Genomic DNA, 27,684 nt, shown 5'->3' with positions numbered 1-27,684 from the left:
AGTATAATTATAGCAATTAATTATGAAGAATTATATTCTAATAATCTAATAATCTACAGTTAAGAATGTAATAGTACTATAATCATATTTGTTCTATTCCAAAAATTATTAAATTTCGTAATATATATAAGACAATATTTAAGTAGAAATAGGCATCTTTAATTCATAATTTTTCCCGCTTCTTGATGATTATGATTAAGAGCAATCTAGCGTTGCTGCTGCAAACTACAAACAGCTGTCGTCTATGTCAAATCGTAGCAGGGGGTTTGCTCATTTCCAGTTTCAAATAGTTCTCTGTTCTCACTAAATTGAGGCAAGGTGAGTACTCTAAAACAAATTACATTCATTATTATCCTTAAAATAACTAATTTTTATGTTTTGTGCAAAAGAATGTTTGAATCAGTATCTTTATTCAATACACGGATGTACTGTATATAATATTCGATTGGTCGGTGTACTTGTTTGACATATTCATTGATTTTATCCCTTTTTTGTACATTCAATAAACAATTCAATAAACACGTGTATGATGATATTGCGACTTCATAAATTACAAAATAGGTTTAAAGCGAAAACAAATGTTAAGTAGACGCCATGTTCATTTTTGGTTACTTACAGTAACATCTATGATTGATGGCGTGGTATCATTGTTATTATTGTTTTAAATTTCGGTGAAATATTTAAATTGCAGACAATACACAAAACACGCAAGATTAAATTGTAAAAAAATTATATACAAGTCAATGTATTTTTTTTAATTACAACAAAAACATTGACAATGTTATTAGCTCTATAAAATAGTTTTCACGCTGAATATCTAATAACAAGATATGTACATGTGTAAGTAAGTACATTATACATGTAGAAATATACTTTCTAGTCGCTAATAACTGATTAATTATGAATGACTTAATATTTGTTGATGATCGTAGTATACGATGTGCATTCAAAGTATATACAGGATGTTCCAGTAATAATGTACAATCGGCATGAAGGCGATTCCACATGAAAAATGAATTAAAAATATAGATTAAAATTTGTTCATATAGTATTTCCTTTTCGATAAAATCAAATTTGGAGATTTGGTTCGTATATGTAATTTGGCTAATTAATGACTGGGTACAAATAGACAATCAGCAGGACATTATCCTGTATGCATAGATAAGTAAAAAGTGTAGAATAAAATGTCGTCGTAAAGGTTTCGTTTTCAAGAAAATAGAGTTTGTATGTGCTTAGTTAAGAATTTATCTAGCACTTGATAAATTTTCAAATTCCATTTTCTCGGAAACGAAACGTTACGTGAACAAAACTTGTTCTATGTTTTCGAATCTTTTTTTCATGTAGAATCCTTCCCTTGCCGATTGATTACTAGGACACTCTGTAGCTCTCGCTTTTGGAATTTTCATTGGGCAAAAACAAATGTCATTCATTTCATTCTTTTTATGTAAACTCTTTATATTTTTTAACATTAACCTTTTTATCATTAGTATCCCACTTCTAAAATCAATATAAGGAGGCCATTTATCAAAATAGCCATCACAATGTTTTTTATATTAAAGGGCCATTAGTAAAAAAAAGAAAACTATGATACGTTGGCATGAATATTCGTATATATGAATTGAAAATTCGCTATGTATTACTTTTGTACAATTCTAGATCTTTCAATGGAATTAATTATAGATAAGTACAGGTTTATCTTTGTTAGCATAGATTTTGATAAATGATAAATTGTTACAAGTGACATAACATAGGTTTGTTTTTTAATCTGTATACATATTTATTGTTTACTTAGTAAAGCGACAATCACAAGAGATAAAATAAATACAAATATTGTAGATAGATTAGGTTTTTCTTTATAATTAATTTCTTTATAATCTTTGCAAAGAAATGAATTATAAAATGAATATCGTGCCCTAACAACATTTATATTTATACCATATTGATGATAGAATGATAACGTTATATGGTTGATACAATTGTAAACAAATCAATTCCATAATAAGAAGATGGTATTCAATTTTTTAAAATAAAATTCATGATCGTGGAGTTATATTTTTAACAAAATAGAAAAATGTTATTTGAACACAAAGAATTAACAGAAAATTGCAGATATTTCACGCTTCGTTGCGATATCATTGTTTCCTTTTCCGTGTTTATTTTACGAACGTTAAAGAGAGTTCATAATGAAAAGCTGCTCTAGAAAAATGAAAGTATGAGTAATTTCAATTTTGGTAGATTAATATTGTCTCCTGCTGAACCGGCATATATTTTTAGAACTATTTTCAAGAGGCCCGCGTGGGGGTGGTTTGTATAGCGGATGCATACTCAGTATAGGGGGCGTACAAAGCGACAGAATGTTATCGAATGATAACAGTACCATGACCTAATCGTATTTCTCTTATGATTCTTCGCTGACCAAATGTCTGAGATTTACGAAATTTTAACATTTAATTTCCTCACTTATAGATGATACTTTTATTTTATTTTGTAACCGAAATTATAATTATTGTTGTTATATTAAGGTAATAGTAATTCGAAGAATGAGTTCACGATAAATATCATGATAAATATTCATTTAGGACTGCGATAAAAATATTTCGTATCGCTTCTTTGCCCTTTCTTTGCCAATGGGAGTCATGAGTTTTCAAACAAATATATTTTCTCGCGCCCCTTTCGTTGCATGTAACACCGTGACCTTTTCATGTAAAATCCTTTGAATTCCCAAGGTGCTAGTGTCGGTCCTAACGAAGAACACCAATAATGCGTATTGCGTTATAGACATACGAGAAAGATTAATTGAAATTAAATAGATATTAGGTTTTTTCATGGGTTTGTATATAATTATTTCGTTTTCGTCTATTTAATATTAAAATATATTCTTTTAGCTACTAAATATTATCAAATTAAAAAACTAACAAAAATGGATTTATCACATTTTTTCCTGTGGTTTTTATTTGGAATGTATTTTTAACAATATAATTGCTCAAACTTGTTCATTGAGTGTCAAAAATCTTGTTAATATTTGTTTACTTCTCATTGATTATATATAGTTACATTAATCACTATAATAGATTAGCGATAATTGAAATTATAGATTCAGTTTTATAATTTTTGGAAATGATTGGTTTGTTTAAAAAATTTTAGCAAAATATTTTAAATTATCTCTTACAAAAGAAGTGTAAATATCAAAGTATGATCTAGCATAGTATTTGATAACGAAAAATAGAAACGAGTTGTAAAATAAAAATTTCGCTATATTATAAAAACGGAAAAGAACGGCAATGTTTCAAAAACTAAAGATCAATTTTTCCGCATTTTCGTAATTTTTTGTTACTTAATAATTGGAATCGAACATTTTGTAGTGAATTTCTCTTTTCCGCGACATTCTGAGTAGGAGGAAAGCCAAAACTAGTGTTGTAGGTATATAATGTGATGGCGCGAAGTTTCGAGTCAATAACCCGTTCATAAAAAGATTTCAAAAATTCTAAACCATAAGAATTGTAATAAGATATTATTGTTTTTTGGAAAGCAAAAACGTCAAATTCTCGTATCGAAGTAAACGTTGAATTGTATCTTACAATATGCCATTTTTCTATAATAAATTTTTTCTATCTACCCAAATAATAAAAGCTCTCAACAACAACTTCTTACACGTTTTTCAAAATCTTATTCTGAGGTATCCCATACGCAGTAGGAGATTCACATTGATTTACATCACTTATATAGTTGAGGAAAAAACAGAAAGGAAGAAAATATAGTAAATATGGGCAAATATATGCAAGGAAGATATTATACCTCGACGAATGTTCAAACTGGATCAATAAGAAACAGCGCCAAATCTAACAAAAACTTGTAAGCTACATGTATTTTCTGCTCGATAAAATCGTTCTAAGTAGAGGTTCGTATTCAATTAGTTGACTTGTTATTTCTGTCGCTTATTTTCGACATATGTTATGCCGTATAACCTTCATTAATAATCTTCAAAGTTAACCAAAGTTGAAATTCCCATCAGACAAATATGGGAAATTCGTACAAAATGATATACTTATGACTCTAGGTCTATAACTTTTTAGTTTATGTAACAAATTGTGTAAATAAAATTATATTTTTTAAATGTCTTCACAATGAACATAAAGTAACAAAAGTAAAATTCAAAAGTTTAAATATAGCACTCAAATTAACGGCAAATTAAATCTGTTCTCGATTTTAGTCCTTTGGCTGGATAAACCGTATATATTATATAATACTAACCCGGGATCTAAACTAAAAACGATAATATTGAAAATCATCCAGTATTTCGGATGATTTCATTCCAGACAGTGTAATTGCCATATGTCCAATATGTTTATTAAACACACACACTATATCTTACACACTATATACTATCTTCATTTAAGTGGTTTAGTCTATATTTCTCGTGATAATATAAGTAAAAGTTATTTTCATTGTCATCATGTTTGTTTTAGTTTCTTTATTTATCAATTTTCGTCTTTCAACTATTATTGCCAAAAGATTAAACGATTTTTAATGAACAATGATTCGGAATACAATACTTCACATAGTGTTTTTATTCTGTACAGTCCCAGGACTTACGAACAGAATTTCTGCTTAAACCTAAATATTAATACGGGACTGATTAGCAATGATTTTCAAAATACAATGTAAATAGATATTGTTAATATGTTTTTTTGTGTAACTTACCTACAAACCTATGCGATCTTCAATGTTACTTTCCTATTCTCTTTATTTCACAAAGGGTCAAACCTAACCTAACTTAATTTTTATCCAGTATTACTCTATTAATTCCACAGAAACATCGTTTTTTGTTTTCTGTCTATTATTTCCAATGTCTTTCTACTCTGTCTGTTTTATAAGCGATCAAACATAACCTAATCTAATTTATACCTAACATTACTCTGCATGGAATTAATAAATCGAGTCAAAATGAACACCATTCTTCGCTTTCTTTCCACGATCCTCAACGCTACTTTCCTTTGTTGCCTTCGCAAGCGACAAACATGCGTGGCTGATCCCGTAAGGGGTTGCGATTAGACGGTGCGTGGGTGTAAATCTAGCGACACACAGCGGCTTGCAGAAAAAGCTGTAGAAAGAAAAAAAGCGTGTGCACTTGGAACCCATTGGAAGTCTATGAAAACCCACGGAGATGAGAAAACAGGTTGAAGGAAGGAACGAAAAGGGAATAAGGGAAAGTGCAGTAAATACAAAAGCTTGAGACAATTACGACAAAGTGGAAGTAGGAATCGCAAACGAGACAAGTAGTGGGGATACGATGTAGCGAATGTTGAACAGAGATATTCATGTAATTTTTGTGCATGAGACAAGAATAGATAATGCGTGGAAAGGGAAGGCATGAGAGTGAGGGTAGAGGGAGTTGGCAAGCGTGCGCGTGAAAGAGTGGGGGAAGTAGAAAGAGATGGAGAATGCGATATACTCTATCATGTTGGTTTGAGAGAGACAGACTGATTTTAGTCGCCGTGTATCGATCGTCGCGTTGAAAACTACCCCTCGAGTCGGAAGCGCAGTGTGCAAAACCAACTACGTACGAGTCGTTGGTGCTCGTGGTGATCGCGGTCCACGCGGATCTCTACGCTTTAGGCTCCTAGAGTTTTCACTTGCGTGTTCATCGCGATTTCCTCAGTTGTGGACTATCCACGGCACAGATCATCAACGGTTTTAAAAGTGCCACAAGGACGTGTATAAGGTGAGATGTCTGCTCTATCGTTGCATCTGCATCTGCTAAGAATCCCTCAGAAGTTCGATCTATCTGTTAGTCCGTGTATTATACTCGATATACGTTGCTTCTTTGGTCCGAGTGTCTTTTATTTGTGGAAAGGAAACAAATTATTCTGGAATGTTTAGAGTTTAGAGCAATCGCCAGTCGTTTGGTTTCCTTGATGCTCTTTGCACGAATTTTGGCTCATTGGTCATTTTCTGACCAATTTTGCTTGCGGATAGTTGAGAACATATTTTATTGCTTTCTTCGTGTTTTCAACGTTATCATGATGGTTAACTTCCAGATTGCGAATGTCCTGTGTAACTAAAATCTCAGAAAACTGAAGTTCCCTTCATTCGATTTCAAATATATAGTATTAACTTTTCGTATTTTAATTTTAATATTAATTATTATTTCGGAACACATTGTATGACATAGCTTTACTTATAAGATGGAGGATAGTAAAAGAGACATATTTTTGACATATTTCTACATATCTTGAGAGACGAGAAAAATGCTAGATTTTAGCTAAATGGATAGAATTTTGGGTGTTTTTAACACTGTCACAAATAAAGGTGAACATAAAGCGGAGACCAGCGCTGTCATGTCAGCACCGAGTCAATTGAAAGGGAATTTAGTTCTATGTAACATCAGTGTACACTTGTATTATTCTTGATGTTAACCGTTAGCAGTCATTATTAGCCCGTTATTAAATGCATAGGTGAATCCTTTTCCCTCCAATGCAACCTTTGCCCTTATTCGTCTGACACTTGTTCTGTCCTCCTCGAAGAATCGCGCGGTTTATTAAGAGGGACGCCACTCGTTAATTCCTCTTTATGAACGTGACACTCTATTTTTGGAGTCTTTGCTCCATGACGGAAAGGCCTTATAAGAATCTTGCTAGGATTAAAACGTATGATGTAATTTTCTATGAAAATTTGCGTCAAGATTAGCGATGAGCCCGAACACACCGCGAGTAGCACATTCATCGATTAGATTCGAACTCTGTATAAGTGTATTAGGTTGTACAAAAAGTTGATAGCGTTTCTATTATATGAATTTCTATGGAATAGTGGAACGTTCGAACAAATATTGTTTTTAGTTGGATAGTTTTTAGTTAACGAGAATTAAAGAGAAATGTCGAAAATTTGTTAATGAAACAACTTTCTTTTTTGAAGTGAGACAACGTTGAGATTTGTATGTCCAAGAAGTGTTGAATCGTAGCTAGTGTCGCGTAATTTTTAAGTGATTACAAAAGGTTCAGTATAAAATCGAGTTTATTTGTCACAGTTAGGTTTTTTATTACAAAAGATCGCAAGAAGAACTGTGCGGACCTGTCTCGTACCATAAAGGAAGAAAGCTCGGTGTGGGTGTGCCCTTTTAAACTCAGAACGCGGATTCGTCGTCCACACTTTTCGGTAGAAAAGTGAGGATAATGATCCGCGATGCCCATTGGTTAATAAATGAAGTTGTAAAGACAAAGAAAACCAGATATGGGCATCCTTGTTCATGGGAAAAGTCTGTTATCTCGCCAGACACCTGCTTTCTCCGTAATAGGTAAGAGCGTGCAACAAACACGAGGACCATCTGTAAACCGAAAATGTTTATGTGAAGAGAAATGAAACTGAACAGATTCGGTTTATGGTATCTCCTTAGGCCTGTTGCGGGTCAGTGTAACAATGGATAGGTCTTGGCGCCCAGACTATGAGGAATCTCGCAAGAACCATCGCATCTGGCGTAACACGTGCGAAACAGAAATTTGATCCGTGACACTAGCATGTTCACCTCTGTCTGTCTCATTCAACAAATATGGCAGAGTCTCGTTATTGTTTATCATGGTCTTTATAAATCTTATTCAAAAGAAATAGATAAGAAATGAAATACACCAGAAGGCTATAAAAGCTATGTGATGGGATTTATTAGTCAAGACGAACAATTTTTCATGCCAACACTCATTTCGTAAAACTACAGATGGTAAAAAAATATTCTAGAAAATTCTAGATAAATTTTTCTTAACATTCAGTATGAACTTTTGGTACAATCTGGTATTAATTGTCTAATTAAACAGATAATAGGCCTTTCAGATTTACTTATATTTTCGAAAGTGTGCTAGTACTTATGAATTTATATTTAGTTCCAATTTTATATCATGTAAGTTTATTTCTGTGATCATTATATTTCTAAATTGTTCCTTTGTTCCATTTTCTATGTATCAGTTTCTTCAAAATAGTAATTGTTTTATAAAATGATGAATATATTATGATACAGTTATTATTATATTTTCATATCCATACAAATATATGCAATATTGGAAAGTATACATTACAAGTATGTTCAAACATTGATCAATGAGGTTCGAACACTCTACATATAAGTATTTCGAAAGAAACTACTTTCAACTAGACTCGAATCTAAACGCATCAAATTCGCATCTTCTACAAGTACTTTAACAAATAAAAATAATGGAGTAGTTCCAAGTAGAATCGAACACTGATCGAATAGATTCGAAACTATACGAGCGCCTTCCCGCAAATTCTCCAATCGCTTAAAGTCATTTTTTAAATACTTACAAGTACAAAACGTTCAAATAAAATTTATACGAATTCCTGTAGATATCATCTACAGTTCTATAGATTTTTCCTTTTTTAGAAAAATTCAACAAGATGATAATGCCTTTCTAATTCTCGTAATTCGATTGCTGATATTGAACTATTCGTTTCGAGTACTCGTTCCAGGGTTCGAAGCCAGCTTGCGAGGATCGAATATTTGGCAAGTAGAATTAATGAAACGTTGTATGTTACAAGTACCATTCGAATTTTATGAGATTATTTATAGGATTTATATGTTACATATGTACATATAATATTAAATTTGATGCTATCACTAGTATACAATCAGTTTCATCCATGAATTTTTATTTTATTATTTCAAACTTGCTTTCATCTCAGTAAAAAGAAAAGATTTCTTTATTCTTTTAGAAGATGTTTATCTTAAGATAATAATATTCTTTTTGTATTTTGTTCAAACTTGAGATATCTTTTAGCACCAGAAGAATACAATTAAGTTAAAAATGATTGAAATGCAATAGGATTGTTTAGAATTTTCACTTGAAAAAATCCGTGAATATTCCTCAAACATTACTAAACATATATACAAAAAGCCAATGCAGAAAGTGTTCCAATTTCTTGAAAAAAAATCTTAAAGAATATCTGAAACGTGGTAGGTATTTTAAAACAGAATACCCTCGTTTAATTATTTTCGTAATTTTTTAATCATTTCTGATGAAATTTTTTCGTCACACTGATTCTGTATACACGTGTATGAAATATTCGAAAGGATTAGCGTGTACATGTGTGTCGGTGTTTATTACATCAGACGTAAGTCAGGATGCTGGAAAACGTGGTCGATCGATAACATTGAAAATCATCCGTCCGTGGATGGCCGGATTTGGCGAGCAACCAACCGACCAGTCATAAATTCAAACCCTTCCTCTCTTCGTTTTTCGAAAATTTGCTGCGATCGTTTCGCGGCACACACACATCGATTATCCTTTTTTCTCTTTTTTCTGCTTGCAGGCTTCCTGCTTATAGAAAGAATAGAAGTATCATCATCAGCGCCATGGCGTTCGCAGGGTTAAAAAAACAGATTAACAAAGCAAATCAGGTGAGTGTATAACTTTATTTAATATTTGTTTATATCGCATTTCTCATGGTGCAATCAATAAGGGGGGTGATTCTATGTGAAAAAATAAATCAGGAATAGACAATAAAATTTTTTCATATTCCACTTCATTTTCGATAAAATCGAATTTGAAAGTTTGCTGAATAACGTGAATTTGTTTATTTATCGTCTGTGTACGAGTAAACATAACCAGCAAGAGGTTATTCCACGTGAAAAAATAAGTGAAAAATATAGAATACATATAATTTTTTCGAATCTAAGGCCTTGTTTTCAAGAAAATAGAGTTTTAACATGTTTAGTTAACTTGTACATGAATTTTGTTTTTGTTAACCACTTTATTATAACATTCTATATCTCATTGTACTATAATCAGCAGTCATGATCGGTTTCAATGTTGAAATTTTTATTACGTTTCGTGAATCCTTATCGGAGATCTTTTATCAACGCGAATTTTATTACAAACGTAATTTTCATGAAACGAACGGGAACTTTATAATTTAATAACGTAGTAAAATACCGTGGAATGAAAAATTGAACGTAAAATTTAATATATCCAAATATTAAACAGAATTCTACGTTACAATGTTACAAATTAGACAATTTCAAGTCTTTAGCATAGGTTCCCAATTTTGTACAGCACTAAACACGCAATGGAGTCAGTTGAACATATTATCATAATTAGCAGTTCTGTTTTAATACGCGGACCACCAATGACCGATTTAGAATCAGGATTGGTTACTTTTTACTTAGAAAAGAAATAATAGACGAAAAGATCAAGTATTTACACTAAATAAAATAACAAGAAAGTTTATTTGAAAATAAAACCATTTGCAAATAACGTTCCAAAATCGTATTTGAAATGTAAATTATTTCTAAATAATTTATTTACTAAATATTTGATTGTTTCAAATAATAATGAGAGATAAAGGATAACGAATAATTGTTTTTCGTGTAGAAGGGATGTTAATTATTCTATATGCTGATATTTAACGCTATCCATTAAAAATCATTTCGCGATCCACACTTTTGGAATCTATGGAATAGCATGTTACTTATGTGTCGGTGTTCAATGTCTCTTGTAATGTAATTACGGTATACTATGAATATGAGAGGCGAAGTCGCGTTATCCTCGCCTACGCATGGTTAACTGACCGAGATTCGTTGAGTTTTTTGAGGCCAGATTTTCAAGCTTACTTCGCCACCGGGGAATCACCGTTGTCCCTTTGTAGTCGCACGTATATCGCTGACTTTTACTAGGTCACGCTGCAATTTCAATTGCATTTCACCGTTTGATAAATCATTATTATGCACGTATTATGATTTCGAAGACATTGTATATTTCGGTATTACAATGACAAAGAGATGAGTAGAATATAAATAAATTAAATAAATTATTAATATATAAATAAATTAATATATCTTAATAAATAAATAAATATATATATATATATTTGTATTTTGTATATTTGTATTTTGTATTTTTTGTATTTTTTATATTCAATTCTTGAAGTATAATTTTTGGTCATAAAGTATACATTAAACATATTTTCGAATTATTGGATCATCACTTTTTCCTTTCCTATTGCTTTATAGTTTTGTAATAAGTCAGAGTGATATTCGTGAAAATATATGGATTGTCCGTGGACGATAATGATTATTCCGTGTACAATGCAACAAAGTTTCATCTTATATAATTATCGAACGAAGTGTAAATTGATTGTAATGCGGTAACTAACGGCACGGATAGATTTTAAAATGCACTATTGAGGTTTCAAATGCAGGTTCAAATGCTATTTTCGCTTTAATTCTCGATAATATTTTACAAAGTACTTTTAACAATTTGTTCCACTGGAACAAATCGTTTATGAAAACTGTCCATAGAAGCATTAGTTATATGTAAACATTAGAAAAAGAAAAAGTTTTACTCAATTTTTAGTTAATAAATAAGATCATACAACTACGTTAACAACATACAATTGATATAATTAATATAATTAATAAAAGAATTTTAAACTATTTTCTTTTTGAAAAATTCCAAAACATAATAATCTTTTAGATTTAATTTTTATTTATATTCATTGTAACTTCAAATATTCAATTTTTGCTTAAATAATATTATGTTAGTTATTTATATAATAATACTATATTTTATATGTTTACCATAATATAATAAATTATTATTATAAAGTTTCAACTTGAAATAATACCACGGAATATATCTCATTAAAGTTATTCATTAGGATAAAAGAAAATACTCTTTTATAGAATTGAAAGATCATCTACGACCAATTATACAATTTATTTCATGCATTCATAATATGTAATTTATTGATTCTTAATCGCTTTTAACAGAAAACTGAAAGAAGCAAGTTGTCCTGGGAACAATACGAAGAACATAACAATCAGTACATTAAATTAGTCTTGCAGTGCAATTTGTATCGTTATATCGTTCCTTAATGATCAATTTACCGATATCCTAAACTGCTTATCAGATAGTCCTTGTCGATAATTAGTTTTACCGTTATACATGGTTTTATCGTAAAATAATTCTGTATACGTTCACGTTCAACGAAATATTTTATAGAAGTACTTGAATTAAATATTATTAGTATATTTTATTAATAATAATAATATTAAAAATACATTCACAAAGATCAAAAGCATACATTAGTTTAACTTTATTGAACTTCTACATCAGAAATATTTAAATTTTCATAAAATTCGTTTTTAACATTTTTAATGTGGAAATTTGATGAAGTTAAACTAATATTGCTGACTGAATTCAATTCAGCTAACAGATAAAAAATGTAGAATTTTTAACGCAAATCGAAATACAATATTTATTTCTTTCCTGAAACTCAATTTGCCTGGTTTACTATCGACAATAATTTATATTTGTCCTTTTCTAATAAACTTCTCCCTTTTCTATTTCTTCGCATAATTACGATATTATTTTACTTATACTTGCTAAGTTTCTCTTCATTGACGATTAAAAACGAATAAATATTCGAGGTAATTTACTTTTGAATATCGATTTCTCTCTGTTATATCATTAGGCTCCACTTGAGTTTGATTCTCTCTTCTCGAAGCTTATTATTGTCATTTTTCATTTTTCAAATATACAACATTAATATGAATTAATTCGTTAAACCTCTAGTTCGTAATCGTAAAAGATCAATATTAAATAAAGGTAAAGTATGGCCATAGAGAAAGTAACTAAGAATAATTACGATTTCATATCGATCGACGTTCCAACCATTAGTACAGTGTTTTGACCCGTGAACAGGGGTCTCGTTCGTCACAATGCTCCTTGAGTGGAACAATTAATTCTTATTTAGGCTGACACTTATTAAATTCGAGATGAGAAACGTGTTCATAGTTGTACATGGTTAAAGATAAACTTTCTCAAACCAGGAAAAGTATTGCAAAGACATAATTGGACAAATATAATCTTATATAATTTTTGAAAAATTATAAAATTTTAATAATTGCAAATTATACTATATAAAAGGATTTGCTTTGCAATGAGTGATATTCATAGGTATATTTAAATAGATGAAGTACTACTGTATTTACATATTTACATTATGGTATTTTCAGTTGCAGTCACTACCTATTATAGAACAATTTGTATACAGTTTTTTTCTCAGTGTCTCAATGTCAAACAATTTATTGTTGTGTAATTACAAAGAAAATATTCATTGAAAAATTGATTGAAATCGTTATATCGTGAAACAGATGAATGTAATTATTTTGTTATACATATGTATAGCGTATAAAGAAAGAAAGAATTTATGGCAAGATTGTTCTATGAAGTAATGCAAATAGCGGACGGTTTCAATGAGGTTCTCCGTGTATTTTATACGGGGAAGAGCTTAATTCAAATTTACCGGCTTTTTAAACGAGTCTGGGAAATGATACTCGAGGTTGCAAGAACGACTTTTATTTCAATTATAGAAGGACAATATCCGATTCATGAAAATTTATATTCGCCAACCAAGGGCGCAAATGTATTTTTATCCTTTTGAAGTCGCAGTTCTGAAAGTTCATCATGGCACGGTTTTCGTCAATGTATTAATTAACTTTTAGAGTTACTGTTTATTACTCACTTATTGTTCTTAATGACCAACAAAAAAAAAAAAAAGAATAATTTTAAATATACTATAAAAAATTGCAAAATAAAATTATCCTGTAATCTTAAATAATTTAGGTTTGTCAGTTTATTTTTTTATATACTAATTACAAACATCAAAGTATTATTTTTATAATTAAAAAATCAGGAACTATATAATGGTTTATTTGTTGCGTTAAAGAATCAAATGCTTGTAATAAAAGGAATATGAAAAGAATTCCAATGATCCTCTTTTAGAAATAAACAATCTAAAATATTAGGTATGGTATAAATTATGTAAAATTTATAAAATGTTTACTTTTATTATAGATATAACATAGCTTTACGTATTAATTTTGATATGCGTGTAACAATTATTTAGTTTTGGGTTTTACGTAATTGATTTCGTAGCAGTTACATTTAAAATTTTAGCTACGAATATTTTAACTACGAATATTATAGAAACGGTGTAACGTAAATGTTGCATGAATTATAGATTTATTCAAAGTATCGCATATAGGTAATAATAATTGCGTTAGCAAGTGCTATTGGTAATAGATGCTCACTTGCCCTTTATAAACATGAAATATGTAAAACTAAGTTATAATTATATTTTAATTCATAATTGTGTTATGTTATATATTAACCAGCTTAGAGAGATATGAAATTTTATTATATTAAAAATTAGGAAATCATCTTTATAATCAATTTCCGGAAATATCATTTTAATTTGCTTGTATGTATGTATGTGCAACGCATTAAGTAAATTAACTAAGCACTTGGTAATATGTTTGATAGAATGTACGTGTTAATTAGAGATTAAAATAATCTTATCATGGTGTCTCATCATCATTATCAATTGTAAAATAATAATTTAAGGGAAAGTGAAAAATTTGAAAATAATTTGACAAAAATTCAGAAGTTTGAGAATAATTTGAAAGAAGTTCGAAAATTTGAGAGTAAAGAACTACTAATGCCGATTATAGTCGGTGCTCAAATAATAATATGCTCGGTTCTAATTACATCTGAAATTATTGTTTTGATTTTGTGTTTGATTACGTATTAATAATGTAGTTCTTTCGAGGAAACACATTGGAATAAATCAGCTATCTGTACATCTGTTAATTTCTTCAATGGTCGAGGTTACATTTTTATCTTATCCTAACCCTTTTTTTATCCAAAGTGAATATTCGTACCGAGTAGAGGAAATATACTCGCAGCCATGTGCGCCTTATAGAGAAGGTTAATGCAGGATACGAGGAAGATTTTTTCGTACTTAACGTCAACGTTTTTCGTCCTTCATAAACGAAGAAGATTTATAAGAAATGAACTCGTTTGCGCACGATCGAAATATTATTAATACTATTTTAAAATGGCAAGTTATAAGCTGCTAGTATCAATAAGAACTTATCCGTGCACTACAGTAACAAACTTGATAACAAAACAAATGAAATTTCATAAGCGGAGTTGAAAAATTACAAGTTATCTGTTTTTATTTTTTGTTATTCTTTACTATTTGAAATTTGTACGTTAGCTTAACGTTATTTATATTGTATCCTAATTCTAAAAAATAACTGTTTAACAATAAACGTACAAAAGCCACATTCGTAGCCATGTGCGCTGTAAGGAAAGGTTTAACACGAGTAACTGTATTTACCGAATAATTCCTTCAAACCGGATTTTCATGGTAACCATTCTCAGAATATTTCATCGGCAGTTGTAACGTCGCGAGCATTACAATATAATCGGTGCATAAATTCGAATCAAACAGCATGTGATATTGCAACTACCGGATGTGGGTCAGATTTACTCTAGGACAACGTGTAATCGGCAACGGTGCGCTACCTATGTTTCTCTTCGTGATGCCGCTCTACAAGTGGGTCACTGTTAAATATAGGTCACGGTCGTATGGGACCTTCGTCAAATAATCGTGTTGCTTGGCTTTTACACTTTTCAAGGATCCCGCCATAGTGTTGCTCTCGTCTGTAACTTGCGACTCAAATACAGACGACTCGATATTCGCGATTATCTTAGATTTGCTATATTAAGTTACGCGATCACTTAGTAGAAATAAACGATTTTCAACTTAGCTTTAAACCGGGAGATTTTATAATTATAAGATTAAAAGTTAATAACGATAAAGTAGTTTTAGCTTTTTAGACTTCTAGCAAACATAGATACGATATTATTTATTTCCAGAGTTATCTCGGGAGAACTTCATAAAAATGAGAGACTTTTAACTTATTCATTATGCAAATGAATTTTACATATAAAAATACACGAATAGAAATGCTACCTATAAATCATGAATTGTTCAATAGGAAAAGAATTAAAGTACACATGTGATTAACAACATTCTCGCGATATTGTTTAAAATTCTATTATATTCATTATATGAAATAGTGAATGAAGATAATTTCGAATTAAACAGAGCTGAACAAAAACGAGAAGAGAAAGAGAGATTGTGGGTGGGTTCGCGATGCGATATTCGTTGTTATTATGTAAAATGAATTGCTTTCATTTCGCGTTTCAAACATTGTAGACGATTCATCTTCCCCGAGAAAAGATGTGTAGAATATTTTGCTTGCTATTGCGAAAGGGCGCGTAGTAATGTTTGCAATCCTCATTCATACGTTCCCGTTTCATTGAAATTACTTGCGTGTTTCTCAAATGAAAAGAATTAAGCCACCGTGGTAATCTTTATTCATATATGCAAAGTAAGAGAGAAGTCCAAGGAAATGTATTTATTAAGAAAATCTTCTTGAATTTTTAGATGGATTAAAATAAATGAAGTAGTTAACGAATGAAATAGAAATTATATTTATATAATCATTTGGATAAATATAAAAATATAAAATAGCTCACTTCCATAATGTCCAACTTTGAAACGATACATTTAAGGGATAAAAAGATATAACCGCTCTAGAAAGCTCATTTGTAGGCCGGATATGATGGGTAAACCGGAAACTGGCCCGTCTGTCGCCATAAAAGAGAGCATCGTAGAAATCTCGAGCACATATATAGTGATAGTCGATTGGTCAATGTTGGTTAATTGCTCGTAAACCGAGATGATCTTGAAAGATGAAACGAGATTTCCTATGGACGAGAGACATCCGTAGGTCAGAGGCGAGGGCAATATATATATATATATAGTATGGTAAGATGTTTGAAAAGGGAAGAAAATACCGCTGCCAGAAACGATAGGCTCTCCGGATCAATAATACCCGTGGTCAATTGATCTAAAGTGATGTATACCTCTGAACTCTTGGCAACTAGTACGAAGGAACTCTCAACCGATATTCAACCATTTTTATCATGCAATTATCACCGCCATAATAATCAATAATTAATATTAAACAAAGATATTTGAAACTATTAATTCATTACATAATCGAAGTCTATACTGTACGAGTTATTGATATAACTGTTTCCATTTTAGATTTATCTAGTCGTCATATTATACAAATACATTTTGTATCGTATCTGTATAATATAAATATCTCCATTGTTTTTATTATCGAACAAAAGTTCTTGAATAATATTAACATAAACTTGCATATTCAAATGTATAACGTTGCGAGCAACAGAACACAATAATAAAAAGGGAGAGATTGAAATCTATTGAAATCTATCGCGCGATTAAATTGACGTACTTCCTTTTCCTCAAATGGCAAAGGTGAATTTAACAAGCAAAAATCGAATAAGACGAAAAGCATGTCTATATAATACGAGATATGAAAATACGAGAAAAACAAAACAATGAGTATTTATTTTTTAGTGAACGGTTACAAACTGAAAATGTTCCTGTTAGATAATGTTAAATATTTAGTGTGCTAGTCAAAAATACGAATTGCGGATCATTCAACTGATCGAAACGAAAAATGACCTCACTCTTCCTACTTTCACTATTTCTGATTAGTAGAGATAAGTTTGCGTTACGTCAAGAATAATAAAGCTTTTAACAAAAATATTATATACTTGATAATAATTTAATAAAGTGATAGGTATAAAAAAATATGCTAAATGTAATTTTTATAAATCCAACTGCTTTTTCTAACCAGTTACAATTTTAAGCAGAAAATTGATACGAAAGTTACAGTTTGAAAATTAAACAGACTAAACTAAACTAAATTAAATCAACTAAGTTTAACAAATTGTAAAGTACATCACTGAGGTTTCAGATATGATTGGAGACACATTATGAAGATTTTAAATGCAGTTTTAAGTGTATCATGAAGAAGATAATTATTGTTCTTCATAACTTTGTTATTGCTTTAGAAATTCATTTAACCAACTTATCCGGCTCGTTTATGTACAATCAATTTCCTGAAACATAATTAATAGAGAAAATATGAAAGAGAGCGTGATAATTAAAGTAGAAATTATACTACTTATTAAAGCAGCGTTAAAAAGATAGGAAATAATACAAAAATTTGTTTTTTTAATTTTTTTCCGAAATTAATAAATTATGAAAATAAAAATAATCGTTTGAAAATAATAAGGAATTGATTGACATTGTGTTAAACTTACAAGAGTAAAAAATTTATGATTTTTACAAAAAATAAGTAATATAAATTCTCTTGTATTATTTAGTAAATTAACGAGTATTATTCAAGAAATTAAAAATATGCGCAAATAATAATCAGTTTCTGCATAATTATAATCAGTTCAAAAGTGGTCTTTTTGTTTTTAATGAAATGTTCGTTTATACATTTAACAAAAATGTGCAATAATGAGTATACATATATGATATGCATTAATGTTGCCGGTTATTATGTAATTTATTATATAATACATTAAATAATTCATTATATAATAAAAGTGTAAATAAAAGTGTAGTAAACATTCATAAAATGAAGATAATAAAAAAGAAAAATTTTATTAAATATGTCAGAGAATATTTACGTAATATACGTAATTATAAGGAAACAAGACCGAGAGAAGACGAAGATCGCGAAACTTTATTAAGTTTATGAAAAACTCGTTATTAATTTATCTATTAAAAAATTACTAAATTATAAAATTTCAAGTATTCAATCTCTCACACATAGAGTTAAAAACAATAAAAATTTCTCTAATAAAGACATTAAAGGAATGTGTTTCATAACTTATTTAAATTTCATTTATCAGTAATTAGTAGTCGACATTATTTATTGTGAAATTAATAATTTGCAGTGATGGTCGCATGTAAGTCAAATGTACTTTGCATTTATTTCAGTAACGATAAATGCAAAAGTACTTTGCATTTATTTAAGTAACTCTGCGTTACACCGTTATTTATAGGTTCCAAGCACACCTCTTGATTATAGCAGACGTATTCTAAGAGTCTTACCCTTTAATTATTTACTGTAAAACCAAGCATTACTTTCGGAAAAATAGTTACGCTCGTCCATTCATGCTTTTGCATTACGATCTCTTTTATTATGAATTATTATAAAAAACGCTAAAGATTTATCATGATATGAGACATTTTTCATTCATATAAATTTTATAATGGACAAATCTGTAATCTTGTAGATGTTTTTGAGTTATAAAGGCTCATCTGTATCCGTAAAAACATATATTTAATCCCAGAAAAATTTAATGTAAGAGGGTAGAGTTAGAAACATAGAATTTTAAAATTATTCTTGTGGCCTTCAGTTCGAAAAACAACAATGGAAAGAATTATTTGCTATTTTCGCGTGTACCTGCAGATTTTAAGGTTTTCATGTTTCATGAATTTGAAGGCTTCCTGAATAAACAAAATGTAATCTTTTCACGATTTTCAAATTACCACGGATCGACCGTACTTAACTCTTAACTGGTATTATTGGATCACTGGCAACCATAACAATTTGGAATTAGATTACTTAATTTGAAGAATGTAAAATATAAAATAAAATTAGATATGCTAAGTTTCAGTAATCTAACATAAGTTATAATAGTTATATATACACAATCCAACAGTACTATTTGAAGGGTAAAATTATAATGTTTAATCTTATTATTTAATTCTAATGAAATTTGTATTTCCAGTACATGACAGAGAAGATGGGCGGAGCGGAAGGAACCAAGCTCGACGTCGACTTCATGGATATGGAGAGGGTGAGTATACATTTCTACATTTTTAAGGTTTCCGGAAGGTGTTCTTGTTGCATCGCCTTTAACCTTCGATCAATCTTCTCGCCAATGAAACCTTCCTGATGAAATTTGTTCGCGTCTCTTTTATTTCAAATAAATGAACTCCTTATGTACTTTGAAATATTATTTAGAAATAGAATTTAGGAAAAAGAAAATAAGAAAACGAAATAAAAATAGAAATTTGATAATGTAATATCATTTAACCGAGCGTACAGTATGACATAATTTTGATCGTAGAAAACGGATGTCACGTATGAGCTGGTGGAGGAGTTACAAATGAAAACGAAAGAGTTCCTTCAGCCAAATCCAACTGCAAGAGCGAAGATGGCCGCGGTCAAGGGCATCAGTAAGCTCAGCGGTCAGGCAAAAGCCTCTACTTACCCCCAACCAGAAGGTGTTCTCGGCGATTGCATGCTTACTTATGGAAAGAAATTGGGAGAGGATAGTATTTTCGGTACGTCTGTTCAGTTCATATAGTTAGACTTAATTAATAATTAATTGTTATTTTAAAACATTCATATTCACTTCCTATCACCAAAAAGCTGTGCCGCTACTTTAACTTTCGGAGGACATTCGCATCTCAACCCATAACTTTCGTAACTGCATACCTAACGAAGAAACTAGTAAAACAGACACATAAATTATGCATCTAAGTACAAGCAAACATTCGGCTCATTAATCTTTCCTAATTTCTGTTCACAGCTCAGGCTCTGGTTGAAATGGGCGAGGCGATGAAGCAGATGGCGGACGTGAAATATTCTCTGGACGACAACATTAAGCAAAACTTCCTGGAGCCTCTGCATCATTTGCAGACCAAAGACTTGAAAGAAGTGATGGTAGGTTGGTTACTAAAAAAAGTTGGCTTTTCTTCTTGACTCGTTGAGTAGCGTTGTCCCAGTTTAACGCGACAAGAATACGCGACGAGACAGAAAGAAAGAAAGAGGGGAAAAGTGCATGTATTCGTGAACGGGAATTGATATCCCTTTTTGTTTTCAGCATCACCGGAAAAAGCTTCAGGGACGAAGGCTGGACTTCGATTGCAAGCGGAGACGTCAAGCGAAAGGTATACTTGGTCGCGAGTTGACTTTATCTCTCTCTCTCTCTCTCTCTCTCTCTATGCGATATTTATTGATTTATTTAAGCACAACACATTGGGGCCGTGCACATTGTGTCCTTGCACACCTTGTACATACATCATGTCCTTGTACAAAAACTCGATGCGTGTCGTTTGCAATTATACGCACGTAGAGTGGCTGACAAAAGCGTTCAAACACTTCTGAAAACCTCTTATGGATATACTATACTTGTAACATATTTTGAAATTTCATTGGTATTGTAGTAAGATAAAAGTATCATGATTTACGTTGGTAAATATAAAACAGATGTACAGTGGCTACACAAAGTATTTACACGTCATTTTATTTATTATTGCATTTACTTACTAATTAAATAGATTTAATTTCATCATGTTATATTTTATATGGTAATAACAATTTATGACTAAGAAGGAATATTTTAATATATGACAGATAAAAGTTCTGTGTTATGATAGCCATATCTCACTACAGTATTAATGCAATTTCAAACAGTTCTGTGTAACACACATAATACATTCATAGAAGATTTCTATAAATATTCAAATAGTTTTATGGGTCACTCTATCTAAAAATAAAGAACATGTAAAGATAAAATCTAAAATCGGACAAGAAATGCAGCTTTATTAAATGATTTATGCGTGTTCTTCCTTCATTTTCAGTTCATTGTCTTAGTTTACAGGCATTCCATTCGCACGTTCTGCTGCATGTGCACTTTGTCATAGATAAATTATAGTTGGTTGATGTTACCATGATAATTTTTTATTTGTTTATATGGGGTGTTTCATCAAGTTAAAATGCGGATCATTTATTGCAGATGATCTTAATGCGTATGAGGGTCCATATTTATTTGCAAATTATCAATCATTAAGTTTTTCAGTTTAGTATGAGAGAAAAATATTTGTTTTCCGTTTGTTTGTCTGCATTCTTAATAATTAGCAACTGGAAAAAGATCAGCCAGTCCTCATTTTGGAAGTCCAGTGAAGTCTTCTTCACCATACACTGGTACGTGATTTCCCTATGTGCAATAGTTATTAAATTCCTCACTTTATTTCAAATTTTTAGATTTAGTTGCTTTTTTTAGAAACATATAGAATAATCAACACTTTAATTATTTCCCTTTAAATCCATAATCATTACGTTACATTATATTCATATAAATAACAATCCAGGTTATGATCTTTTTTTTTTCATCTTTGATGTATCTTTGTATATTTTTTTTCTAAAATAGATGTATGTAGATTTATATCACAGTAATTCACAATCCTTTCAGATGATTATATCAAAAATACTAAGTATAACAAATATAAATATATTCAGAAGTGCACTAAAGATACTGCGAATGTTGAATGTGTTGTACTTATTCTGTATATATTTTCTAGCGAAATTTCAATATCTGTATTATAAATGCTTGTTTCGAGAAAGAAGGAATGTACACGATCAAAGCACTTAGGCGTTTCGTATGGTTTAATTTCGCTAACTTTTACTCCTTGTTGTGTGTATATCTTATAATATATCAAACGTAGGCATTTAAGCAACCCTGTAGTACAATTTTTAATACCTTCACCGGCGCAAACTTTGCGAGCAGGTTCTCACGTTTCAGACGACGAGATTCGTCAAGCAGAAGAGAAATTTGCAGAGAGTCTCCATCTGGCACAATTGGGCATGTTCAACCTTTTGGAAAATGATGTAAGTAAAAACCTAATTGAATGTGTATTAATTTTCACTTGAACAAGTTCTTATATAGAGAGGTATCAAATCCTTCATGGAAGAATTGAGCAATTAACATGATAAAAACTTAAGGACGTTTGCTTATCATTGTTATATTGCTATATTGTTGCTTTCATTACTTTTTCCTTAGGTTGAACAAGTGGCACAGTTGGCAACATTTAGTGAAGGTCTCCTGGAGTATCATCAGCAGTGTACTGAGATTCTAAGAACATTAACAGAGACACTTTTGGAGAAGTATGTACTGATACAGTATATGTATCTCACCAGACTTAGAACATCTTTTATTTTTTATGATTCTTTACAAGAAAATATATAGAATATAAGTGTCAGATCATCACAATGCGACATTATACCTCTGGATCAGTGGAGGTTTGGAATTCGAAGTTAAAGCCAATTTTGTAGCAACTTCTTTAACGAATCTCTATCGATCCAAAGATGTAGAATCGCACTGTGGTAGTCTTTATTAACAATATCTATACATCTTTTACTTTATTATATAAATTTTTTTTAATTTCTATAGTTTTAAGGTTCCTAATATCATTATTTTATGCTATGAAATAATCTTTCACTTATTATCCGCAATAATTTTGTAATGATTATGCTATTATATTTTTATCTTTAATCACAGGAAAGACGAGGCAGCGAACAAACCAAAAATGGAATTTATTCCGAAGACATTGGCCGATTTACACGTCGATGCATTACCTACATCGGATGCTATGAACGGTGGGAACTTCTCCTTCCACGGTAAAACACATTCACACATATGTTCACATCCAAGATAATGACTCTTGCGGGTGGATTGGCTGTTTGTTTCTTGTTTCCTCTGTCATGCAACATTTCTACGTGTCCTGCAACTATACTCTATAGTCATATACATTGTACTCTTTCCTGATTGAGTTTCCCTCGCCATTTCTCTGACTGTCAAATGGACATTAAATTTTTGTTATCTTCTGCACACAAAGGAATATATTACATACACACTAAAATATGACATAATAGTAAGATATAAAAGTCGATGAAATCATATTTGAACTTCAATATGGAGATTAATCTTTTTTTTTATTATGGTTTCATCGAGATTGTAATAGAACTAACAAATTGAATAACAGAAATTTTCCTCCAGTTTCATGTTAATTTTGATAAATAATATTATATAATGTCTCTGGCTTTAGCATTTCGTTTTTTCAAATTCTAGAAAGTTATTCTATATATATATATATATATATATATATATTTAAAGGTGATAAAAGGTGAAATTGCTTCACTTATTATTATTGCTTCACTTAATTAAACATTTAACACGATTACTTACCTATCACCTTAAATGCATTTTATTTTACTGTTTCCAAGCTAAGCGATAACTTTTTTGTATTTTTGATAGTTTGAGAAATAATTGTACGCAAGTATGAACTATGTATATATTGACTCACTAACGTAATTTCACGAAACTCATCTTTGACACATTACATTAACACGCGTTATCCGACTGTTCTATGTGTATACTCTCGTATACCTGAATGTCTGTCCTTTTGACACAATGTAGGGGCAAGTCGAGCCGGGTCTCCGATTCATGGGGATGGGAAGCGCTCGCAGCTCGAGCTATTTCCAGCCGGAAACCCGCCACAATCTGCCAATGGTAAATTTTGCATGGGGTTGGTTTCTCCTATCGTAGATTTCGATCGATCGATTAATTATTCAATTTCAATTCTATCGCTTTTCGTGCACCGCAAACAGGGCAAGAAAGTAATTACTATTTTGCTTCTTGTGTATCTTCTATCGATGTATTCTAATTTAGCCATTTAACGATCATTAGGTATATACATGCATGCTTATGTAATGGTTGTACATTTCTTTTTGTGTGTGCTGTTATGGAATACTTTGTTTTTCTTAATTTTATAAGATATAGTGATTCACAATAAAACTTGAATGTCAAGGTCATTATGTTGTTTACTATCATTTTTTTAATAATATAATATTTATTGGATTGTTGTAGATTTCTCTATAAAAATTATATAAAAAGTCTGCTTAGAACCAATAGAAATCTAATTTTCTAATTTAATTTTTACTGCATATATAAATGTCAGACGTTATTGTATTTAAATATTAATGTGATTCACTGTACTTCATAATTTTATCTAGATTTTAGCGAAAACAGCTGTTTAAGTTGATCATCAGATATTATCATACATTTAGTTTTGCATTATGTTTTATTTTATTGAAGATAAAATTCAAATTATTTAGATACTGTGTTAGATACTGTAGTGCTCTAATTTAAAACTGTTACAGCAAGCCTAATATTTTGTTGCATTATCTATTTGTATCTAATATAATTCTAAAATTCTTGGTGGTTTCCAGCTTCGCCCTTACCATCTCCGAGCAAATCGCCAGCCAGGACTCCGATGACAAGACAACCTTGCTGCACAGCTTTGTACGATTTCGAGGCAGAAAATCCTGGAGAACTCGGCTTTAAAGTAAATATAACACAATTTTCTATTTTTGATTCTTTTTGTGTTTGAGTAATCTGAATTGGTAAATGTATTTAAGTAAATATTTTGTAACTTAATTTTTTATTATCGTAATTGAGGCATTGAAAATAAAAGTGAACTAACATGGAAACATTCTCAAGTGTAAATCACAGATTTTAATGAAACTTATGTAATATGATGTATTTCTTGAAAAAGTATTTGACACATATCTTTTTTATGTACTGATATTCATATTGAAAAAGTGAAAACAACTCCCGAGGTTGGATGTTGGGAACATATTTGACGGAATATCTCCGAAGCTATTAGGTTTAGAAAAATTGTTCAAATGTAAAAAAAAAATGTTTTTAAACAAGTAATGTATCTAACAATGGTTATATATTTCAATGGTTATATATTACAATGGTATTATATTTCAGGAAAACGATACGATCACTTTGACCAAGAAGATTGACGAGAACTGGTTCGAGGGTAGCCTGAACGGTCGTACGGGTTATTTCCCAGTAACTTACGTGCAAGTCGTAGTGCCATTACCTTAAGGAGACGCGGTGCGTCTCGAAACCAAAGACCCTGCATTCGTTCATCAGCGTTTACCACGAGGATTACCTTAAATTAACAAACAATTAGCCTAAAAATCTCTCTTTCAAGATTACTCTCTTCTCTACTGAAATCACTTATTGCGTTATGGTTCGCTTATTCGAGACGGATGAATCCTCAAGTTCTACTTTATTCACTTATTTTATTTCTTTCCTTTTGTCCCCAGAAATAGCTCTATACGCATGTTAATGTACATATATAATGTTATAGTGTCTTTTATCGACGTAAGGACCTTCGCGCGCGCAGATACATATATATATAACACATGACTTACAGTACTACAATTAAGTATAAATACACGTATACACGTACACGAGATATACATGTACACACAATATTATACATCATAAAGTACCTACGATGGCAGTCCACTGTCAAGGGCGGCTCTTTTCTCACTTTTTAATGTCGCCTCATGTGTCATCGATTTAATATCATTAATTTCTCACCAAAGTTTTATTGCACAAAGACATCAGAGCGCCAAGACTGCATTGAAATTTTTCAAAATACTTTTTACCTCAAGTATTCTCCCGTTCATTCGATCAACAATCATATACTCGTTTAGTAGACATAAAACAAAATAATATTGCCTATTAAGTGATGGTTGATCTGCTCGGAATCGATTTTTCAGTCATAAGTATGTGAATCACTCGATACATCATGTTCATATTTCATGATTTCATCAAACGTTCATGTTTTCATATTGTATATTTCTTTCCATACATTTGTTATTTGTTCATGTTCTCAAGTGCATTGTTCCTAATATAAGGGGGGGGGGGAGAGAGAGAGAGAGAGAAAGAGAGAGAGAGAATTGAAATCACGTCATCCATCTTGCGTTGGTCCGCACGGCGCAGCAAAAAAGAAGCCACATAATTCGTATTATTAATATGTATTCGTATATTGTATAGTAATTCCTTTTCATTCCTCTATCATTTTTTCAATGTTTATCTCGTATCATTTGTCATTTTTTTTTAATCATTTAGGTGACACCGACTAGAGAGTTAGAATTTAGTTAAGCGATCTTTAAAATGGCGGCGAACCTCTTCCACGAAGTCGTCGATTAATATTTAATGAATAATTAGAGATATTCCATGTTTTCCATTCTGACTGTTTCGAGTCGTAACGCAGAATATGATTAACTATGTATTTCTGTCAGTCAGCATTTCTAATTTATTTAAAACTCGTTAATTCTGAGCTCCTTCTGTGTTATAGTCTCAAATTGTCTTCTTTTTTTTTAAGATTTTAGTTCTTGTTAAGTGTAACTTCTTAGCGAATTAATTCGAATGACTAGTAAAACGCGATACTTTCGGAAGAAAATAGATTTTACTTTACTAAGTATTTTTGAGGTTAGATATTTTAATTTCTATTCTTCCTGGACTTTGTACGAGAGTTCAACCGCCAGAACAATGAAAGTAATTAAGGAACTTGGTTATTTGTTGCCACGTGGATTTTAGGTAAAAAATCTTCAAACAAAATATTTGCTAAGCATAATATAATAATGTTAGAGTATATAACTTACATATTATATACATATACAATATATATATATACATATATGTTGTCGATGACGGCGACAACAGTGATGACTACGACGATGGCATTATTATTACTGGTACTCGTATATTTTTCCATTTACTGTTACAATGAAAACATTTTCCATGATGAAAAACGTTCTTGGCCTTACCTTAAATTTTTAACTGTTCCAATAGCAGTTACATATAGTTGGTATTTTATGAATTATAACAGCTCGCTAAGAACAACGTTCCAATGTGAGTGCGTTTCATGATTAAAAATTTTATGACTGGGATCTTTTCTAATATAGAGATTATAACAGATTACAAAATTTCAAATCTGCGTATAATTTACGATAGCTTATGTAAATTCATATTTTTATGTATATATGGATATGAGGACTTCTTTCATCCCCTAAATATTGTCATCGACATTTTGAATGTTTTGTATATTTTTGCATTATATACATTTCCTACGAATGCATAAGGTCTGCAATCTAATTATTAATCATTTAATGTACATATCCGTGATACACATTACATTTAATTTAACCAATATTAAAATTTAACCTATATAAATTGGTATAATATGACTAATTTCACTGTTTATTTTATGAGCGAA

At 30.7% G+C, this 27,684-nt stretch overlaps 1 protein-coding gene across 10 annotated transcripts; it reads left to right on the top strand.

The window, feature by feature from the left end:
* The first annotated feature begins 212 nt into the window (after positions 1 to 212).
* Endoa (SH3 domain containing GRB2 like, endophilin-A) lies at positions 213 to 27,220 on the top strand. 10 transcript variants are annotated; one of them, XM_072020679.1, is made up of 13 exons: positions 213 to 318; positions 9,310 to 9,397; positions 19,542 to 19,610; positions 19,884 to 20,100; positions 20,349 to 20,482; positions 20,643 to 20,709; positions 21,680 to 21,745; positions 22,344 to 22,429; positions 22,602 to 22,705; positions 23,100 to 23,218; positions 24,018 to 24,110; positions 24,830 to 24,945; positions 25,377 to 27,220. In XM_072020679.1, exons 2-13 carry the CDS (start codon positions 9,353 to 9,355, stop codon positions 25,494 to 25,496), a joined length of 1,236 nt encoding a protein of 411 aa, XP_071876780.1. In that variant the 5' UTR covers positions 213 to 318; positions 9,310 to 9,352; the 3' UTR covers positions 25,497 to 27,220. The 10 variants fall into 10 exon arrangements, with proteins under 10 accessions (XP_071876780.1, XP_071876781.1, XP_071876778.1 ...); XM_072020680.1 differs by having other exon boundaries at positions 22,329 to 22,429; positions 23,100 to 23,197; XM_072020677.1 differs by having other exon boundaries at positions 22,329 to 22,429.
* Positions 27,221 to 27,684: the final 464 nt, after the last annotated feature.

The sequence above is a fragment of the Bombus fervidus genome, chromosome 17, assembly GCF_041682495.2.
Source record: "Bombus fervidus isolate BK054 chromosome 17, iyBomFerv1, whole genome shotgun sequence".
Lineage (NCBI taxonomy): Eukaryota > Metazoa > Arthropoda > Insecta > Hymenoptera > Apidae > Bombus > Bombus fervidus.
Note: the sequence above shows the minus strand (reverse complement) of the source record. Positions and strands in the feature narration are given on the sequence as shown.